The sequence below is a fragment of the Notamacropus eugenii genome, chromosome 3, assembly GCF_028372415.1.
Source record: "Notamacropus eugenii isolate mMacEug1 chromosome 3, mMacEug1.pri_v2, whole genome shotgun sequence".
NCBI lineage: Eukaryota > Metazoa > Chordata > Mammalia > Diprotodontia > Macropodidae > Notamacropus > Notamacropus eugenii.
This window is the reverse complement of record NC_092874.1, coordinates 106,885,328-106,902,872: the sequence shown is the minus strand read 5'-3', so window position 1 is coordinate 106,902,872 and position 17,545 is coordinate 106,885,328. Positions and strand designations below refer to the sequence as shown.

At 36.4% G+C, this 17,545-nt stretch overlaps 1 protein-coding gene across 1 annotated transcript in view; it reads left to right on the top strand.

Moving 5' to 3' along the window:
• The window catches only part of LOC140533147 (uncharacterized), a 212,479-nt gene that overhangs the window by 21,659 nt on the left and 173,275 nt on the right, over positions 1-17,545 (top strand). Inside the window, exons 5-12 of the mRNA XM_072652516.1 lie at positions 146-255; positions 1,243-1,394; positions 2,979-3,150; positions 5,345-5,444; positions 6,984-7,096; positions 9,313-9,438; positions 14,404-14,535; positions 14,629-14,736. Of these exons, the coding sequence (XP_072508617.1) occupies positions 146-255; positions 1,243-1,394; positions 2,979-3,150; positions 5,345-5,444; positions 6,984-7,096; positions 9,313-9,438; positions 14,404-14,535; positions 14,629-14,736 (1,013 nt within the window). The remainder of the gene's footprint in view (positions 1-145; positions 256-1,242; positions 1,395-2,978; positions 3,151-5,344; positions 5,445-6,983; positions 7,097-9,312; positions 9,439-14,403; positions 14,536-14,628; positions 14,737-17,545) is intronic.

Below are 17,545 nucleotides of genomic sequence, written 5' to 3'. Positions count from 1 at the left end.
CCTTCCTTCCTTCCTTCCTTCCTTTTCTTTCTCTCTCTCTTTTTCTTTCTTTACCCCTTAACATTTTGGGTGTTTATGGGTAATGCCAGGGACATATAATATTCCTCCAGGGCATGTCAACTCTTTCTATTTTCCCTCCCATCAGGGTTCACAGCTCAGCTGAGCAGACTCCCTACTGCTTCAATGTTTGGAAATGATATCTCCAAGGTCATCCTTGAAGCAGAATACCAGACATCCAATCGTTTCCACTTTAAGGTTTTTGATTTTTTTTTGTTCATCTAATTGAAAATGCGAATGTCCCTGAGAGACTTAGAGATTAATAATAGCAGCGAGACTAAAGGTTCAGAAAACATCTAATCTCAGGTTAATGACTTGTCCTAGAGCACACAGCTATTAGGGAGTAGAGAAGGAGCCATAAATCACAGTCTAACTATCATGATATTATTATTCTATGAAATACAAGCAAGATAATGGAAATTTTTTTAAATTAACAGTGTCAGCAACTCCACGATCAGGAGAAACCCATATCTCCCCATGTTTGATGAGTGATCATATACCCTTTGTGCCAAGTGAAGTGTTAAGTGAAGAAAACAACTGGAAATTTGAGAGTTTTAGAAGTATCAAATAGTACTTTTCACATAGTGAGTCTGAATGTATGATTTTATTAGGATAGGGAACTCCCAGTGAGGAAAAACGGTTCTACCAATGTAGCTTAGTAATTCTTATGCAAGTGACAGCTTTAGAGTTGCTTGGAAGCACTGTGCTAAATTCAGAACTTGGACCCAGGTCTTCCTTACTGAACCTAGCTCTCTAACCACTGCTCTATACTGCCTATTATATAATATTGATATATATTGAATCCATTGAATTTAATTGAAAAGCTATCTTACAGCATCATAGTGCTGATTTGTAAGTGAAAAATGATTTTCATTTTCATGAGACATTTACTTTAAACAAACAAAAATGGCTACAGAATTTTAGAGACCAGCTAGTTCAAATTGTGTCTGCAAAGGCCAGTGATCTAAATCTAACATATCTTCTCTTGAAGACCTCTGGTGAATACCTTCTGAGGCATCCCGTTCCATTTTTTATAACTTTCTATATTAGCACATCTGTATCTAAAATAAGCTTAAATTTGCCTCTTTCTAAAAAAGTCAGACAAAAAGAGCTCTCGCTCTACAGTTGCTGGATTTTCTGAATGTATTTCATTTTAGTTTTCTGTTTGTTCATGCCTTTGGACAGATCAGTGACCCAAATGATGCCAGATATGAGGTCCCTCATGAACATGTCCAGCCATTTACAGGAAATGCAGCTAATAATTTGAACTATCGTGTGGACGTTGAAAAACAGCCATTTAGCATCAAAATTATCCGACAAAGCAACAACCGTGTTTTGTAAGTTCTATAAGCCTGTGTGATGACTGGGACATTGGAGTGTATGAGCAGAAGGCTCTAAAAAATTGAGAATGACGTGATTAATATTTTGCTTAGGAATATACACTATGGCATCATCGTGTCAGGGTTCCCGAATATAAGGTTTTTAGTTTTCGTCCCTCTTCTCTTTACCCTTTCTCTTCCCCAACACTCTGTTATTTAGTTACTGGGTAGGGCCTGAATGTTTGTTTTGATCAGAAGACAATCAGAGATAGAGATACTGATGCTGGGATTGAGAAGACAGTATCTGATGGGTTATTCTTTGCTCTTTAAGAATTCCGAGTGTGAGATGGGTTATATTGCCTTATCTCAGCAATGACTTATTAATTAGAGGATAGCATGCATTCTCAGGAGAGGGAGTTGGGCTGAAATAATGTATCTCCCATATACAAATTTACATGTCACTCAACCAACACTGACTTAGTGCCTCATATATTGCAAAATGCTACACAGAAGATATAGAAGAAGAAAGAGATAGTCCCTGCACTGTGGACTGGTTATAATTTGTGTTTTCAGAAAGCTCTGGGTGTAAAGAAAGGAAAATAGGTCCCATTCTTTCAGAAAGGCTTCCTGATTAGCTAGGATTTGAAAGAAGGGGAAAATATGGATTTATGGAAGGCAAAGAGGATTTGCACATTTTAGACAAAGAAAAAAAGCAAGTGATATTGAGGTGGGAACGGGGAAGGAGAAACGGGTAAGGAGACGGAAAATAGAGGAGAGTAATGAAAGATTTCAACACACTACCTTCAGACCTAGACACATGTATAAAAAGTAATTAAAGATCTAAGTAAAGTATTAGAAAAATTAGATATTCTAGACCTATGGAGATTAATAAATGGAATTTGTGAGACTTATAAACATATGGCACTTCTATGAAAATTGTCCTTGCAGAAAGGCATAAATATTAAGTGAATTTCTTGTTGATCCCAAGCAATAAAATTATAATCAATTAAAGAAATTTGAAGAAAAGATTCAACCATAAGTGGAAATCAAATAGCGTAATCCTAAAGAATGAATGATCAAAGAGGAAAGAGAAATACGGTTGGTGAGATGGTGATTAAAGAATAAGGAAGAGAATTGATGGGGAGAAGTTGAAGGCTAGGGTAAGAAATAAGAATTTGAAATGGTAGGCAATGGGAAGCTACTATGTCTTAATCAGGGGTGAGCTAACCTGAATGATGTTTGAGAAAAAAATGTTAATGCTTATTTGGAATGAGCAGAGGCAGGAAGCAATTTCAGGTGGTGAAACAGCCATATATTTAAAGTATAATGCTATAATGATACTGAAGTACTGTGGGTAGATGGAACAAAACAATGTTCATATTTTGGGAATTAATTGTCCAGAGAATAAATAAGTTAGCTTGGCAAAGAGTTAGGACAAAATAGGGACTCTTTAGTCACTGAGATAAAAGTAAAAGTTTTCCCATGCCGAAGTGGCCTTTCCCTTTTACCTCTCTATATCACCTTTAGATCTATTAGGCAGTTAATGACTGTTTGTTATTTGGCCCAGTGCAATCTCTTTCTCTCTTTTTCATCTATGTCCAGATTTGACACTAGTATTGGACCCCTCCAGTTTGCTCAGCAATACCTACAGCTCTCCATCCAGCTACCAAGTGCTAATGTGTATGGCCTAGGGGAACATGTGCACCAGCAGTACCGTCATGATATGGACTGGAAGATCTGGCCCATCTTCTCTCGGGACAATACCCCTAATGATGTAAGACTTCAGGAAAGCTTCCTTTCTACCCAATCTCATTATCTTGCAGAATCATAAAATCTCAGAATTCATCTTGTCTAACCTATAACTGAATAAGGCTCCTTTCTGGTATATCTCTGACAAGTTGTTAGCCCCACCCCAGCAAACCCCCCAAATCAGCCGTTAGCATTTATCTTTTCTTTCCTTTGCCTTTGTCGATTATGAAGAAAATGGGATTAACATATTTGAAATGTTGGACTATTCAAAAAGTGACAATTATATATATTGCATCACCTACAAGACATAAAAGCACCACTCACTCAGCCTATCCATTAAAAAGACTACTAACCTAAACGTTGGCTGTAAAAATGCACTTTTTCTGAGAGGTAAGGATGGAAGGCTAGTAAAAATAAAGCAGAACTTATTTAGACTAGTTCCTGGAATGTCTAGATTAATAAGAAAAATTACTAGTATTTATATAATGCTTAAGGTTTACAAAGCACTTTATAAATATTATCTTATTTTATCTTTCTAACGGCATGAGAGGGTGGTGATATTATTATTCCATATTACAGATGATGAAATTGAGACACCAGGAGGTTAAGTGACTTGTCCAGGGTTGCATAATTAGTGAATAAATGAGGGACATAAACTTGTCCTGTGACTGTAGTCCATTCCCTTATGATTACCGGCTTTGTCTATTTCTCTCTCTTCTTTTTAATTTCTAAGACTACTGGCATATAAACAGACAGTTTGGTAGTTAATCTTGTGTTTGACATCACCAGGGACTGAATAAAATATTTAGTTCAAGGAACACGGAGGAATCTCACTATGAGCCGAAGCCTATCTCCCACATACCCTGTATTGTTTGGTATGGTATGGTGAAAGAACCCTTTAAAATGTGTGTGTGTGTGTGTGTGTGTTTGTGTGTGTATGTGTGTGTTTTGAGGTCTTAGATTTGGTATAATCAACTACTGTGAGAACCAGAATCTGTAATTTTAATGGGGAATGAGTAATTTAAGTGTAGGAAGTGTTTTCTTCTGTGAGAAAGGTGGACAGAATTATATGGACCATCTTGAAGATGTGGTGAATTAGCAGAACCAGTCAACTCTAGAGTGAGGTGAGCTACACCCCAACAGAAAGGGTAGAGACTGGATTTCATTAGTATAGACAACTCTTGGATATGGAAGCTTACTTTATCAATGCAACTTGGTACCGCTGCAACTGATAAGCTTCAGGAATTGCCCAGAGCTCTGTAAAGTCAAGTGACTTGCCTAGAGTCACACAGTCAAGTGTATGTCAGAGGAGAGACATGAACCCTGGTCTTCCTGGCTTTGAGGCCAGCTTTCTATCCATCATGCTTTGCTGTTTTTCATTATTGTTATAATTATCTCATTCCTAAATTAGAATTCAAAATTATTTCAATGACACATTTATTTGTTTTTTCTTTTGGCCTGGACCTTGTAAAGGAAACTCCTAGGATGAGAACTCCTTCTACTGATACAGAGCAGTATAATTTATCTGAAAATTATACTCTTAGAGATTTGCCTGGGCTACTGAGAGGGTGAGGTGGCTTGCTTAGCTATGATGCCAACTGTAATACATACACATGCATACACACATACACACACATTCCTCTTCAATATGACATTTTCTGGGTCTGCTGAGTTTTTAAATGAAACATTTGTTCATTTGTAAAGGTAAGGAGCTGGCACAGCATATAGAGGGCTGGGCTTGAAGTCAGGAGGATCAATGAGATGAAGTCTGCCTCAGATATTTACAAGCTGTGTGACTTTGGGTTAGTTGTTTATCCTCCCTGAGCCTCAGTTTTCTCAACAGTAAAATGGGGATAATAATAGCACCTGCGTTCCAGGGTTTTTGTGAAGTTCAAATGAGCTAACATGTAAAATACTTTGTAAGCCTTAAAGCATGATATAAATGTTGTTTTTACATTTCAGGGGTAAGACTCCTTGTGATTCCAAGGACAACTAGCCATCAGTTTACCAGGCTGCTTCTTTTGCATATTAATGAAACCTTAATTTTGATCCCACACATTTATCAAATCCATTTGGAGTCTCCTTTGGCTTTAGCACATCTATCTGGCAGCTGTTTGTCATGCAAATGTCTAAGACAGATTGAATCAAACACTTTCACTCTTCTAATACACAGTCTGGTGCATTGTAACTTATTTGCTGTTTTGCATTTTCCCCTCCAGGGCATGACTAACTTATATGGAGCTCAGACATTTTTCTTGTGTCTTGAAGATACAAGTGGACAGTCCTTTGGAGTTTTTCTGATGAACAGCAATGCCATGGGTAAAGAATTGGTTATTCTTAAAAGGGGAACATTTTAAGTCTTCTCTTTCTCACAGTGAGTTAAAGGGGATGCTTCCCTTTAAGAATCCCAGAAGCATAACTTTAAATACTGGGGTGGGTTAAGTCAGTTGTATCATAATCTGATAACCCTGCCAACCTACAGTTTAGTTAAGACCTTTGTCTAATCAAGAGTTCACAGGATGATTTCACAAAGAGAAACTGTTCAAATGCAAGTAGCCTTAAAGTTTTCCATTATCCACTGATACAATTGTCTTTTTCTTTAAAAATCCAGAGATAGACTCCATAAAACATATCACCCCATGTGTTTCTGCACTGTTCTTCTATGGTGGTACAGGAGGATATCTAAACTGCTAGGCAAGTTTAGATTTGCATAATAGATCAGTATGAGCTGTATTAAAGTCAGTAGAGTCAGTAGTAGTAAAACAGACCATGGAGAGATCAATTGCAATTGGTCTAAGGACATGAGAGTTCCAGCTAGTAGAAAGGGACTAGGGAAGAAACTGAGCCGGTCAATTAGAGGGTTTGTGGAATATTTGAGTTTTTGCTTCAAGGAAGCTTCTTGATGTCTTTTATCCCTAGTCAATAAATCTAAAACTTGACTTCACCTGGCCCCTGGCATAGGATATGCTCACTTTAAAGGGATGCTGGTCAGTTAAAATGGCCCCTTTATCATTATGGCAGGAAATCATCTAAATTAGTGTCTGAGCTTTCATCTTCCATGTCTAAAGTAAGGGCCATATTCTCGCAGAGAGTTTGGGCAGATTAAACAAAGTTGGAATGAGCAGTAATTATGAATTGGGATTATCTTTCTATCTATTCATTCATTTATTCATCAGTACATTCATTTAATTTTGTATTCATTTTCACTAACCTATTGATTCATTTATTCATTCATTAATGCTTGCTTCATTTATTTATTCATTTTCATCTACCTACCTATCTTTTTATCTATCTATCTATCTATCTATCTATCTATCTATCTATCTATCTATCTATCTATCTATCTATCATGCACCTATTTATTTGGTGTGTGTGATGGTTGGCTAGCCTGGAGAGGAGACTCAGTTCTCCAGAGATCCTAGAGTTAGCTTCATAGAGTTTGGGAGAGAAAGCCCAAGAGAGGTTCATTGTGCTGGTGGAACCTTGCAGGTTGGCATGTAGGAGAAATGAGTATTGCCACAGGAGGAAGTATGCACCCTGATGCTGACATTTTAATTAATATTTCATCTGAAGGATTTTCTCCCCCAAGAGTTATGGTCATTGATCCTGATGATGATGCCTGATGTTCTGATTATCAATTAGTGATATATCTCTACTGACACCATGTGCTGAAGTTCCAGGTGCCATATTAGTTATAAACATTTTTATTTATTCATTTATATCCAAAACCAAAGATAGGAGGACAATGTTACTAAGGGTGAGATATTCGGTTATTTCTTCGTATACATGTGACATGACTCATTTTTCCATTACTTACACAATTGTAATTCTTACTTTCTTTATTTCAATTCTTTCTAGAGGTTGCCCTTCAGCCTGCCCCAGCAATCACTTACCGAGTCACTGGGGGTGTTCTGGACTTTTATGTCTTCTTAGGGAACACTCCAGAAGAGGTTGTTCGGGAATACCTTGAGGTATATTAAAATGTGCTTCATTGGATTGAGAGCTAGAAGGGATCTTAGACATAACTGAACTCAAGCCATTCATTTACCTCAGACATGAGGAAAGTGAGGTTGGGAGAGATGAAATGATTTTTCCAGAGGTCAGATGCAATAAGCAGTAGTACCAGAAAATAATCATAGTGGCTAGTTACTTAAGAAACATAATAACATCAGTTTAGTAAACCTCATTTAGAAATGTAGTGTATGGAAATTGGCTACATAATTCATCACGATATGATTTGTTGGAAAGAAAATTGGATTTTGACTCATAAGACCAGGGATTGAGTTCTAGCTCTGACATCGTGACCTTGGTCTAATCATTTTTTCTTCCCCTGGTCTTCATTTTCCTTATCTCCAAAAGAGGAAAAAATAATGTTTGTATTATCTACTTCACAAAGTTATTGTTTAGAAAGTGTTTTGGAAAGTACCACAGACATTTGTATTGCTATTGTTTGTTATTATAATCTGGGGGTTGGCCATACAAATTTTGGAGATTCCCCTGACTGCTTCCTTCAGTAAATGTGCTCCTTTCTTTATTTTCTCCTGTTGTATTTTGAATCTTTGAAGATTCTGTGTCTTTCTGTTTCACTTTGAAACTACCGATTCCATATTGGAAAAACAACATTTTCCACCAAGTGCAAGGATACAAGTTATATACAGCACAAAAGGCTAAATGTTCTTGTAATCAAGGTTATCATTAGAAGAAATTTGTTACAAACAAATGAGATTTTTCAATTTAAGGTTGTGTCTAATGGAGTTGATATTATAATTTTTAAAAAATATCTTTAAACTGTGGTGCCGTTTTTATGTATACACACACACACACACACACACACACACACACACACACACATATATATATACACATATAAAATTTTTCTTTTCCTTTGCAACATGACATTTTCAAGGTCTGCTGAATTTTTAGATGAAACATTATTTCTTATAGTCAACTTTTTTAAAAAAAGAGAAATGTATTTACATTTCCAGTTGGACCATGCTAATGAACAGGAAAATAGAATTTAATACACAAAACTGCACTTTAGAGACAACCTTTACAAAAATATATCTGTTGTATGTACAAAAAATGCTTTCCTGTAGAAAGTTTTAATGAAGCATCATTATGGTTAATTGTTAACATTAAAGCCAAGGCCATTTGCCTATTTACATGCTACATTTTTTTAGTTCAGTTTTCCTTAAGATGTTTGAAAGGTTAAAATTTCAAAGGTCAGATCTTTCATTCTGAAAATCTGGGGAAAGTCAGTTCATCTTTGACCCTCAGGGAGAGGGATAGCACAAGACTTCAACCCTCTCATTCCACCCTGTAGCTTTAGCTTCTTGTCCTACACGGTTTATCAGAATTATGACAAGAAGTAAAATATATGGGCCTGAGTTTCCTCTCTGTCTATTTCACCTGATGATGAGCAGGGTCTACTGACTAAAAAAGCAGGCATGGGAGAAAGGAAAATGAGATGTCATGAGACTTAGCAACATTGGATAAAACAGTCTTTGGTGGTGGTGGCTAGGGAAAGGTTGACTCTGGGTATGTTACTGTGTATGTATATATATATGTACTTATGTTTGTATAACAGAGAGTGTCCATTGGTTTAGACTGTGTTATTTAGTTCCTTCACCAAAATGATAGCAATAAATGTGACACTATTCAGACTTTAATAAAGAAAGAATGCATTAAGAAAAGATGCTTTATTGTTTGTTAAACTGCCATTCATTCCCTTCTGTTCCTTCTATATTGTATTTAGCCTGAGTATAAAAATGACAAATATAGAAACCAGATAAAGGAGATTTTTTTTTTTTATGGCAGAGGAGAAGGGGTGGTTATGAATTGGGAAGTCCTCAAACTCTTCAAATTACTTTGGTAGCTATACAGTTTGAGATAAATAGATCAGGTCATGTTCCCCCAAATGCTCCACTGAGTAAAAGGGTAGTATAATAGGGTTAGTTTATAATAAGTAAATGACTTTGATTCTTTTAATATCTACTGTATACTTAGCAATGTGCTAGGTACTATAAGGAGACTAGAGAGAGATGTGATTTTTGCATTCAAGCAGTTCACAGTCCCTTTTGGAAATAACTATCAGACCAGACAAGACAGTGTTATGAAGGGTGTCTACTCTGATTAGAATGGTTACAGAATATTTACTATGCTTCATTTCTCTAATTATCACCTTTAGCTCATTGGAAGACCACTCTTACCATCTTATTGGACTCTTGGATTTCATCTCAGTCGTTGGGTCTATGGAGGTTTGGATGGAATGAAGGAAGTCGTGGAGAGAAACAGAGCTGCTCAGCTCCCTTATGTAAGAGGGGCCTTTAAACAAAATGAATTTAGTCTTTCTTTTCTTTAGTAATACAGATATATGAATAAAATTAGTTTAATTAGTATCGATAGATAATTAGAATAATTAGGCTATTTTCCTGAATTTTTGAAATATGGTTTTTGTATTTTCAGAATACTGTGCCCTGGCATTTTTTCATAATTTTATTGTTCTTAAAATTAATAAGCAGGTTAATGAATATGATTTTTTATTATTTAATGTAAACCATTAACTCTCTCTAGGAAGGTAGGGTGTATTCTGTTCTCAGGAGACTTTGTGTAATTATTTCCCATGAAAAAATGAGTTCATACTAATTTGACAAAAGAACAAGGAGTATAGGACAATAGGCAGAGTTGGAATGGACCTTAGTGGTCATCAATTCTAGCTCTCTCATTTTACAGATGAAGTGAATGATGCCCAGGGAGTTGAAGGAGCTTGCCCAAGGTCACATAGGTAGTAAATAGTGGAGCTGGGATTTGAACCCATGTTCTCTGATTTTAAATCCTTAGGTTTTTTTGTACTGCCTCCCTGCACAATTATTCAAAGTTCACAAATCAAATTAATAGTTTAAAATTTTTTTAATCTGGGTTATCAATTTTAAAGAAAATATGCATCTTTTGGGTTTTTTTGGCTTATAAATATGCTAATCATGTAGATACAGGGTCCTATGAAAATCAACAAACTGGATTAAAAATAGAAGTATTTCAACTTTTATGCATTGGGAGACTGAGGGAAATGCAGGAAGGAATGGTTGGTGGTGTTCTGTGAGTCCCACCACAGATGAAATAAATAGAGTCAGGCTTGGATCCTCACTTATCTAACCTTGGAAGAGAGTGTACCTTTGGGAATTCAAAATGATTACAATGCAAAATTTGGGGCTATTAGACTTTGGAAAGTGTTTTTGCAGCTATGTGTGAATGTGGTTATCACAGATGTTCTGGGAGTTCACAATAATGATGAAGAAGCTAAAAGCTGACTGTACTGTTTCTCTGTTCTGCTTCTTAAATTTGCTGCTCCACAAAGGGAGGGCTATATAATCCTTACTCTCCTGTTCTTTGTATCACCTTTCAGACTGAGTCAGAGCAGCTAGGCTCCCTCAACTTGCTAGTTCACCTTTTCTATGGGAGAAAAAATAAAATATTGTTGTTTAGACATGTCCAATCCATTTGGGGTTTTCTTGGCAAAGATGCTGGAGCAGTTTGTCATTTCCTTCCCCAACTTGTTTTGTAGATGAGGAAAGTGAGGCAAACAGGGTAAGTGACTTGCCCAGGGTCACACTGCTAGTAAGTGTCCGAAGCCAGATTTGAACTCAAGATGAATCTTCCTGATTTCAGGCTGATGTGTCACTTAACTGCCCAAAATAAAATTGTTTTGATTTAATATTTGTTCTTGTCCTCCAACTCCTGGACTTTGAAAAGAGGAGTCTGTGTGTTTTAAGAAAAATAATATATGACAATATGGAAATGGATTTGAAAACAAAATTTGTATATCCACTCATGGCTGATCAGAAACTGACATTGTATTTGCTTTTTCATGTCAAATTTACTAAATATCATCTATATTGTCATTATTATATCTTTAAAAATTGTATTATTTAAGATGAACCTTAGTAGGATGGTTGTGTGAAAAGCACTTGGCCTAGAGAAGACTCGAGCTCTGCTGTTTAGTAGTTGTATTGCTTTGGACAATCACTTTTTCATCTATTAAATTCCCTGTGGTTAATGGAATTTCAAAGGTCGCTTTTCACTCTTAACTTTTTGTGATTCTGAGTGACCAGTGTATGTTGGTGCATTGATATAATCAATTCTCACTTATCTGTATGTGGATTATCCATAATAGTCTTTAAACCTGAGTTATCAACCCTTTGCAAGCCCAACACATCTCTAGCACTGTCTCTTGTCTGATGCCTAGCAATCAATGTGTGTTTAAGGAGCTCACAAATAATTTTAGTTTTAGCTTAAGGGAATTAAGAATGTAAATCTGAAAAAAACAAGGGGGAAAAAGAAAACACGTATTATGATCTAAAACAGCACATAAATTACTTTTGAGTTATCTATAGCATCTCATTATCTGCTTCATTGCCTCTTGTGTACAAATACTTGACAGCTGATTGTGAATTTCAAAATTCTCCAATATTAGAATAGGAAGCCCCCTGAGAGATGTAATCAAATCCTTTCATTTTACAGGTAAGAAAGTGAGGTTCAGAAAGGGGAAAGTAATTCCTCCAAAGCTGTGAAGCTAGTTATTAAGACTAGAAGCCAGGTTTCCTAATTCTTTTTCCAGAGTTCTGACATAAGGATGATATAAGACAGCCAGATGATGCAGTGGATAGAGTGTTAGTCTCAGAGATCTGAGCCTCACAAACTTTTTAGCTGTTTGACCTTGGACAAGTCACTTAACCCTATTTGCCTGTGGATCAGTGGTCCACTGGAGAAGGAAATGGCAAACTACTCCAGTACCTTTGCCAAGAAAACCCCACGGACGGAGGTCCACAATGTCATGAAGAGTCCAGTATGACTGACTGACCAAACAGCAACAACAGGGAAAATGTACCATGCTATACACCATACTGAGAATGCAGAGAATATTAATTGATAGAAATTGCCATCTAGTTGGGATGAGAGTGACTGAAATGTAACTGAAGTTTAGACATGATAACTGTGTGCAATTCTTTAAATAATTAATTTGCTTTTAGTTTTCAACATTCATTTCCATAAGATTTTGAGTTTTAAATTTTTTCCCCCTCCCCAAGAAGCATGCAATCTGATATAGGCTCTTCTTCTACATTCATATTAAATGTATTTTCACATTAGTCATGATGTAAAGAGGAATTAGAATTAATAGAACTATGAGAAAAGAAACAAAACAACAAAAGAAAAAGAGAGCACAGAGTATGCTTCCATTCAGACTCCAAAGTTCTTTCTCTGGAGGTGGATGGCATTTTCCATCATTAATCTTTTGAAATTGTCTTAGTTCATTGCATTGCTGAGAAGAGCTAAGTGTATCAAAGTCAGTCATTACACAATGTGGCTTTTACTATGTATAATGTTCTCCGAGTTCTGCTCATTTCATGCAGTATCAGTTCATATAAATCTGCTTAGGTTTTTCTGAAGACCGCCTGCTTGTCATTTGTTATAGCACAATAGTATTCCATTATATTCATATAGCACAACTTGTTCAGCCATTCCCCAATTGATGGACATTCCTTCAATTCTTGGCCACCACATAACGAGCTGCTATAAATATTTTTGTATATGCAGGTCCTTTCCTCATTTTTATGATCTCTTCAGAATGTAGACCTAGAAGTGGTATTGCTGGGAATATTATAACTAAAGCACTTTGATGTATTACATAAGCATGTTTTTCAAAAACAATTGGTTATTATTATCACTGACTGAGGAGTTATGGACTGGAAGTGGCAGATATGAAAAGGAGAAGAAATTTATTTAGAAAGTCTAAAAAGCAAAAGCAGAGAAGTAAAATAAGAACATAGGTAGGCAAAGACAGGGATTCTTTTTCTTACAGCAAATACTAGCTCTGTGACCTTGGGCAAGTCATTTAACCCCATTTGCCTCAGTTTCCTGTAAATGAGCTGAAGAAGGTCATGGCATCTTTGTCAGGAGAGTCAGACATGACTAAACAACAAAAATTTTACAATGGAGGCTGGGGAGGCAATGAAGATATAGAAATGAGTCTAGAAATTTATGTGATTAGAAGATCAAGGCAATATATCCATTTAGAATGTCAGAAACACTTCTTGTTCTATGATGTGTTATATGATATGAGGTTAAGATTTGGGGAATCCAGACTGAAAATATCCTGTTTTCTCCATGATCGAACAACATAAAGAGTAAGTTTTTGGGCTTTGAATGGGGTTGGGAATTGGTGGGGTTACAATTAAGAATCAGAAATCAGAGGATCAAGGATGACTCTCCTCCACAAGAGCAATTTTTGTTAAGATAAAGTGAGTATGGAGAGGAAGTATTCTTGTCGCTTATCTAATTTAATAATAGCTAACATTTATATAGCATTTTAAGGTTTGCAAAGCACTCTATAAATATTTTCTCATTCCTCAAAGCAGCATTAGGAGCTGTGTGATTATTATCCCCATTTTACAGTGGAGGAAACTGAGGCAAATAGAGGTTTAAGTGACTTGCCCTGAGTCGAATATGTAGTAAATATCTGAGGCCAGAAATGAGCTCAGTTCTTCCCGATTCCAGGTCAAAGAGTCTACCCACTCAGCCACCTAATTTGTGTATAAGGTTTTGTCCCAAGATTTTCTCTGTGCTCTAGTTCAGGGGCGGGGAACCTATGGCCTCAAGGTGAGGGGAGGTCGCACGTGGCCGGCCCTTTAGGTCCTCACGTGGTCCTTTGACTGAACACAAACTTCACAGAACAAACCATTTGGATTCAGTCAAAAGGCTGCACGTGAGCACCTGGAGGGCCACACGTAGCCTTGAGGCTGCAGGTTCCCCACCCTTACCCTAGTCACTTATTAAGTTTTAAGTGTATGTCTATGCGTGTATGCTGTACTGGAGAGTAAGCTGTGACTTTGAGGGACTGCGTGAAAAGGTAAAATACAAAGATCGAAGGTCTTCCTTGGGATTGTTACCTCAGCTTTATGGCTCAGAATTGATCTCATTATGTGGCTCTCTCTGCATTGCCTATATCATACATACATACATACATACATACATACACACATACATACATATATATGTATATGTAATTGGGTTAAAAATAAACCTCAAGGGTAGCATTGGAAAGTGAATTAAAAAAAAAAAAAAGTATTAGTCCAAAGAGGGGGAAGGGAGTAATGATGAGAGAGAGGGTATTTTGGATTGATTGTATATAGATGGGTTTTGGCTTTTTTTTTTTTTTTTTGGTAGAGCCTGTGTGATTTTTATCAATGTTTCACATATAGTGCTTTCTGCGTTGTTCTTACAGGATGTTCAGTACTCTGATATTGACTACATGGATGGAAATAAGGACTTCACTTATGATAAAGTACTATTTAGGGACCTACCTGAGTTTGCTGAGGATTTACACAACCATGGACAGAAATATGTCATTATTGTGGTATGCAGCTCCTCCTCCCTCTTTCCCCCAGCCTATAGACCTCTTCCTCTTTCCTTTAGTAGTTTCTCTCCTTCATGTCTTATTCTCTTATAGGATCCAGCCATTGCCACTGAGTCTCTCAACTACGGCCCTTATAACCGGGGCTCAGACATGAAGATATGGGTCAATGCATCAGATGGAGTGACGCCAATCATTGGGGAGGTAATAATGGGAGAGAACCATAGATTGTCTGAGGGACTGGGACCAGAGGAAGGCAATGACACTATTCCTATAGATGTCAAATTCTATGATCTTTGGCTACAGAGTAAAATCCTGGTATAATGTAAATTGTAACTAAATAAAACAAAAAAGAAAACAGTCTGCTTCACTCTGCATTCAAATTCCATAGTTCTTTCTCTCAATGTGCATGGCATTTTGCATCATGAGTCCTTTGAAAATGTTTTAGGTCCCTGCATTGCTGAGAAGGGCTAAGTCTCAATCAGTCCTCGCACACTATGGCTGTTATTGTGTACAATGTTCTCCTGGTTCTGCTCACTTCACTCAGCATCAGTTCATATAAGTCTTTCCAGGTTTTAGAATGGATGACTTCTAACAAGCTCAAAGGCATTCTAGGAAAGCTACCTATCTGCCCAAGAAGTCTAAGGAAATGTTAGCTTTGATTCTTATGATTAAAGAAGTAAAAATTTCTTGAACATTTTCACCTGATTCATGAAGAAAAAGAACAAACTTTTGCTTGGAAAAAGTAAAAGGACATGCCCAATTTGAGAATCATGAAATTCATTTATGGTTTTGATCACTCAATTAATAAACATTTATTAAGTACTTAATATCAAATACAATTCTAGGAGCAGACAAAAATTCGAGAGACTTGTGGTATCAATATTTTGTAGCTCTAGAAATACAAAATGGTAGTTTCAGCTTTAAATGGTAGTTGAGATCTACCTATGAAAAAATGAATGAAAATGTCGGGTTACATATGCCAAGGGCAGTGGTATAAAGGTAGCGGTACTGCAGATCCCATAAGAAGAGATAATTACTGAGAACAAGAGGGGAGGGCTGGATCTGGGTATAGAAGGCAGTGTAGGACCTAAATGAACTGAGAGGAAGAAGGAGAGAATTTGGGAAAATAGGAAAGCTAGCAGGAGCAAAAAACAGAGATGGAAATGGGCACTGATGTGGAAACAAGCTCCATATGTTGTTCTGTGGAGGAAGGAGTCATCCTTGATTCCCTTTTCTCTTTCTTTCTCTATATCTAATTGGTCAGTTTTACTGGCCCTTCCAGCTTTAGCATAGGGCCTGGCAATAGTAGGCACTTAACAAATGTTTATTGACTGATGGACTGACTTCTTTGATGATGAACTGTGTATCTGGCATCTAAGGATCACCCTAGCAATTGCTGAAAGGTTCGTCATCAGGAAACAGGGTACCAAGTGATGATTTTTTTGACCATGTTTGACCATGCATCAGTGAAGGAAGTACTTAGTTAATACTAATGAAATAAATGCAAATTGTGGAAGTAAATGCTTCTCACATTCTCCTTTTCTGTCACTATGATCATCTTCTATTTTAGGTCATTGTCACCTCATGCCTACAATTGTCTAATTGGTCTATTGCCTTTATTTTCTCTATTCAGTACAATATGACCAGATTAATTTCCTAGAGCACAGTTCTCCCTGCACCTAGTACCCATTTGTCACTCTTCTCTGTCTAAAACTTTATACAGTTCCCTTTTGCTTACAGAATAAAGTACAAATTTCTTAACCTGACATTCAAGGTCTTAAAAAAATCTTTCTTTCAACATCTATCTCCACTGTTCTCCAAGATAATAATAAGAATAGCTGCATTTATATACTGTTTTAAGGTTTTTAAAACATTTTACAAATATTATTTGATTTCCACAACAGCCTCTGGACGACATAGTCCTCTTATTATTCCCATTTTACAGATGAGGAAGCTAAGACAGAGGTTAAGTATCTTAACTCAGTGTTACACAGTTAAAAAGTCTGAGAGTGAATTTGAACTCAGGTATTCCTGCTTACATGTCTGCTACTCTCTTTTGTGCCATCTAGCTACCTCTGATTGAATGAAACTACCCAGGTATTTTGAAGTGATGAATTTCTGACCCCTAACTGATCTGCTTTCAGTCTCTCTCTTTTTAAAAATTTTAAACTTTCTGCACTTAAGAACTCCCTCTACACCCCACCCCCTCACACAAACAAGCAAACAATATGCCACAGTATTTTCATGAACACAATAAAACAGAGGGGAAAAGATGATTGTGTAGAATCCATATATCTGTGAATATCTAGTTGATATAGCTTCTTTTTTTTAAAAGGTATATGCCAAATTCAACATGGCACTTTCAAACCTATTCTGTACTTCCTTTTGAATTTCCTTCTGTGTTCTTCAATGCATTAAAAACAAGTTTTAATGACTCCTTTTTCTTTCATTTTTCTTTTTGCCAACATTTACTGTAATCCTGCTTTTCATCTCAAATTTCCCCTCTTCCTATTGAAAAGAGAAACAAAAGCCTTGGGACAAATAACCATAGTTATGCAAAACATTTCTTACCTTGGCCCTGGCTAAAAATCCCTATGTTGCTACATTGGTCAGAGTTCTTAAGTCTTTCAAAATTGTTTTGCTTTAAAATGTTATGTTATAAATTTTTCCCCTTAGTTTTGTTTACTTCGGTCCTTATATTTCTGGGTTTCTCTGAAATGTTCCCTTCCATAATTTCTTATGATACAATAATGTTCTATTACATTCATATATCACCATTTGTTCTGTCATTCATCAATTGGTGAACATCCCCTTAATTTATTGTTCTTTGCCTACTACAAATTGAATTTCTATGCATATTTTTGTACATCCTTTTTTGTAGATCCTTTGCTTCTTTCTTTGATTTCTCTGAGGTAAAACCGTTAGTGATTTTTTGATTTCAGTTCCAAATTATTTTCCAGGATGGTTATTTTGGAATTCACAGCTTCATTATTAATGTGCCTTTTTGCTA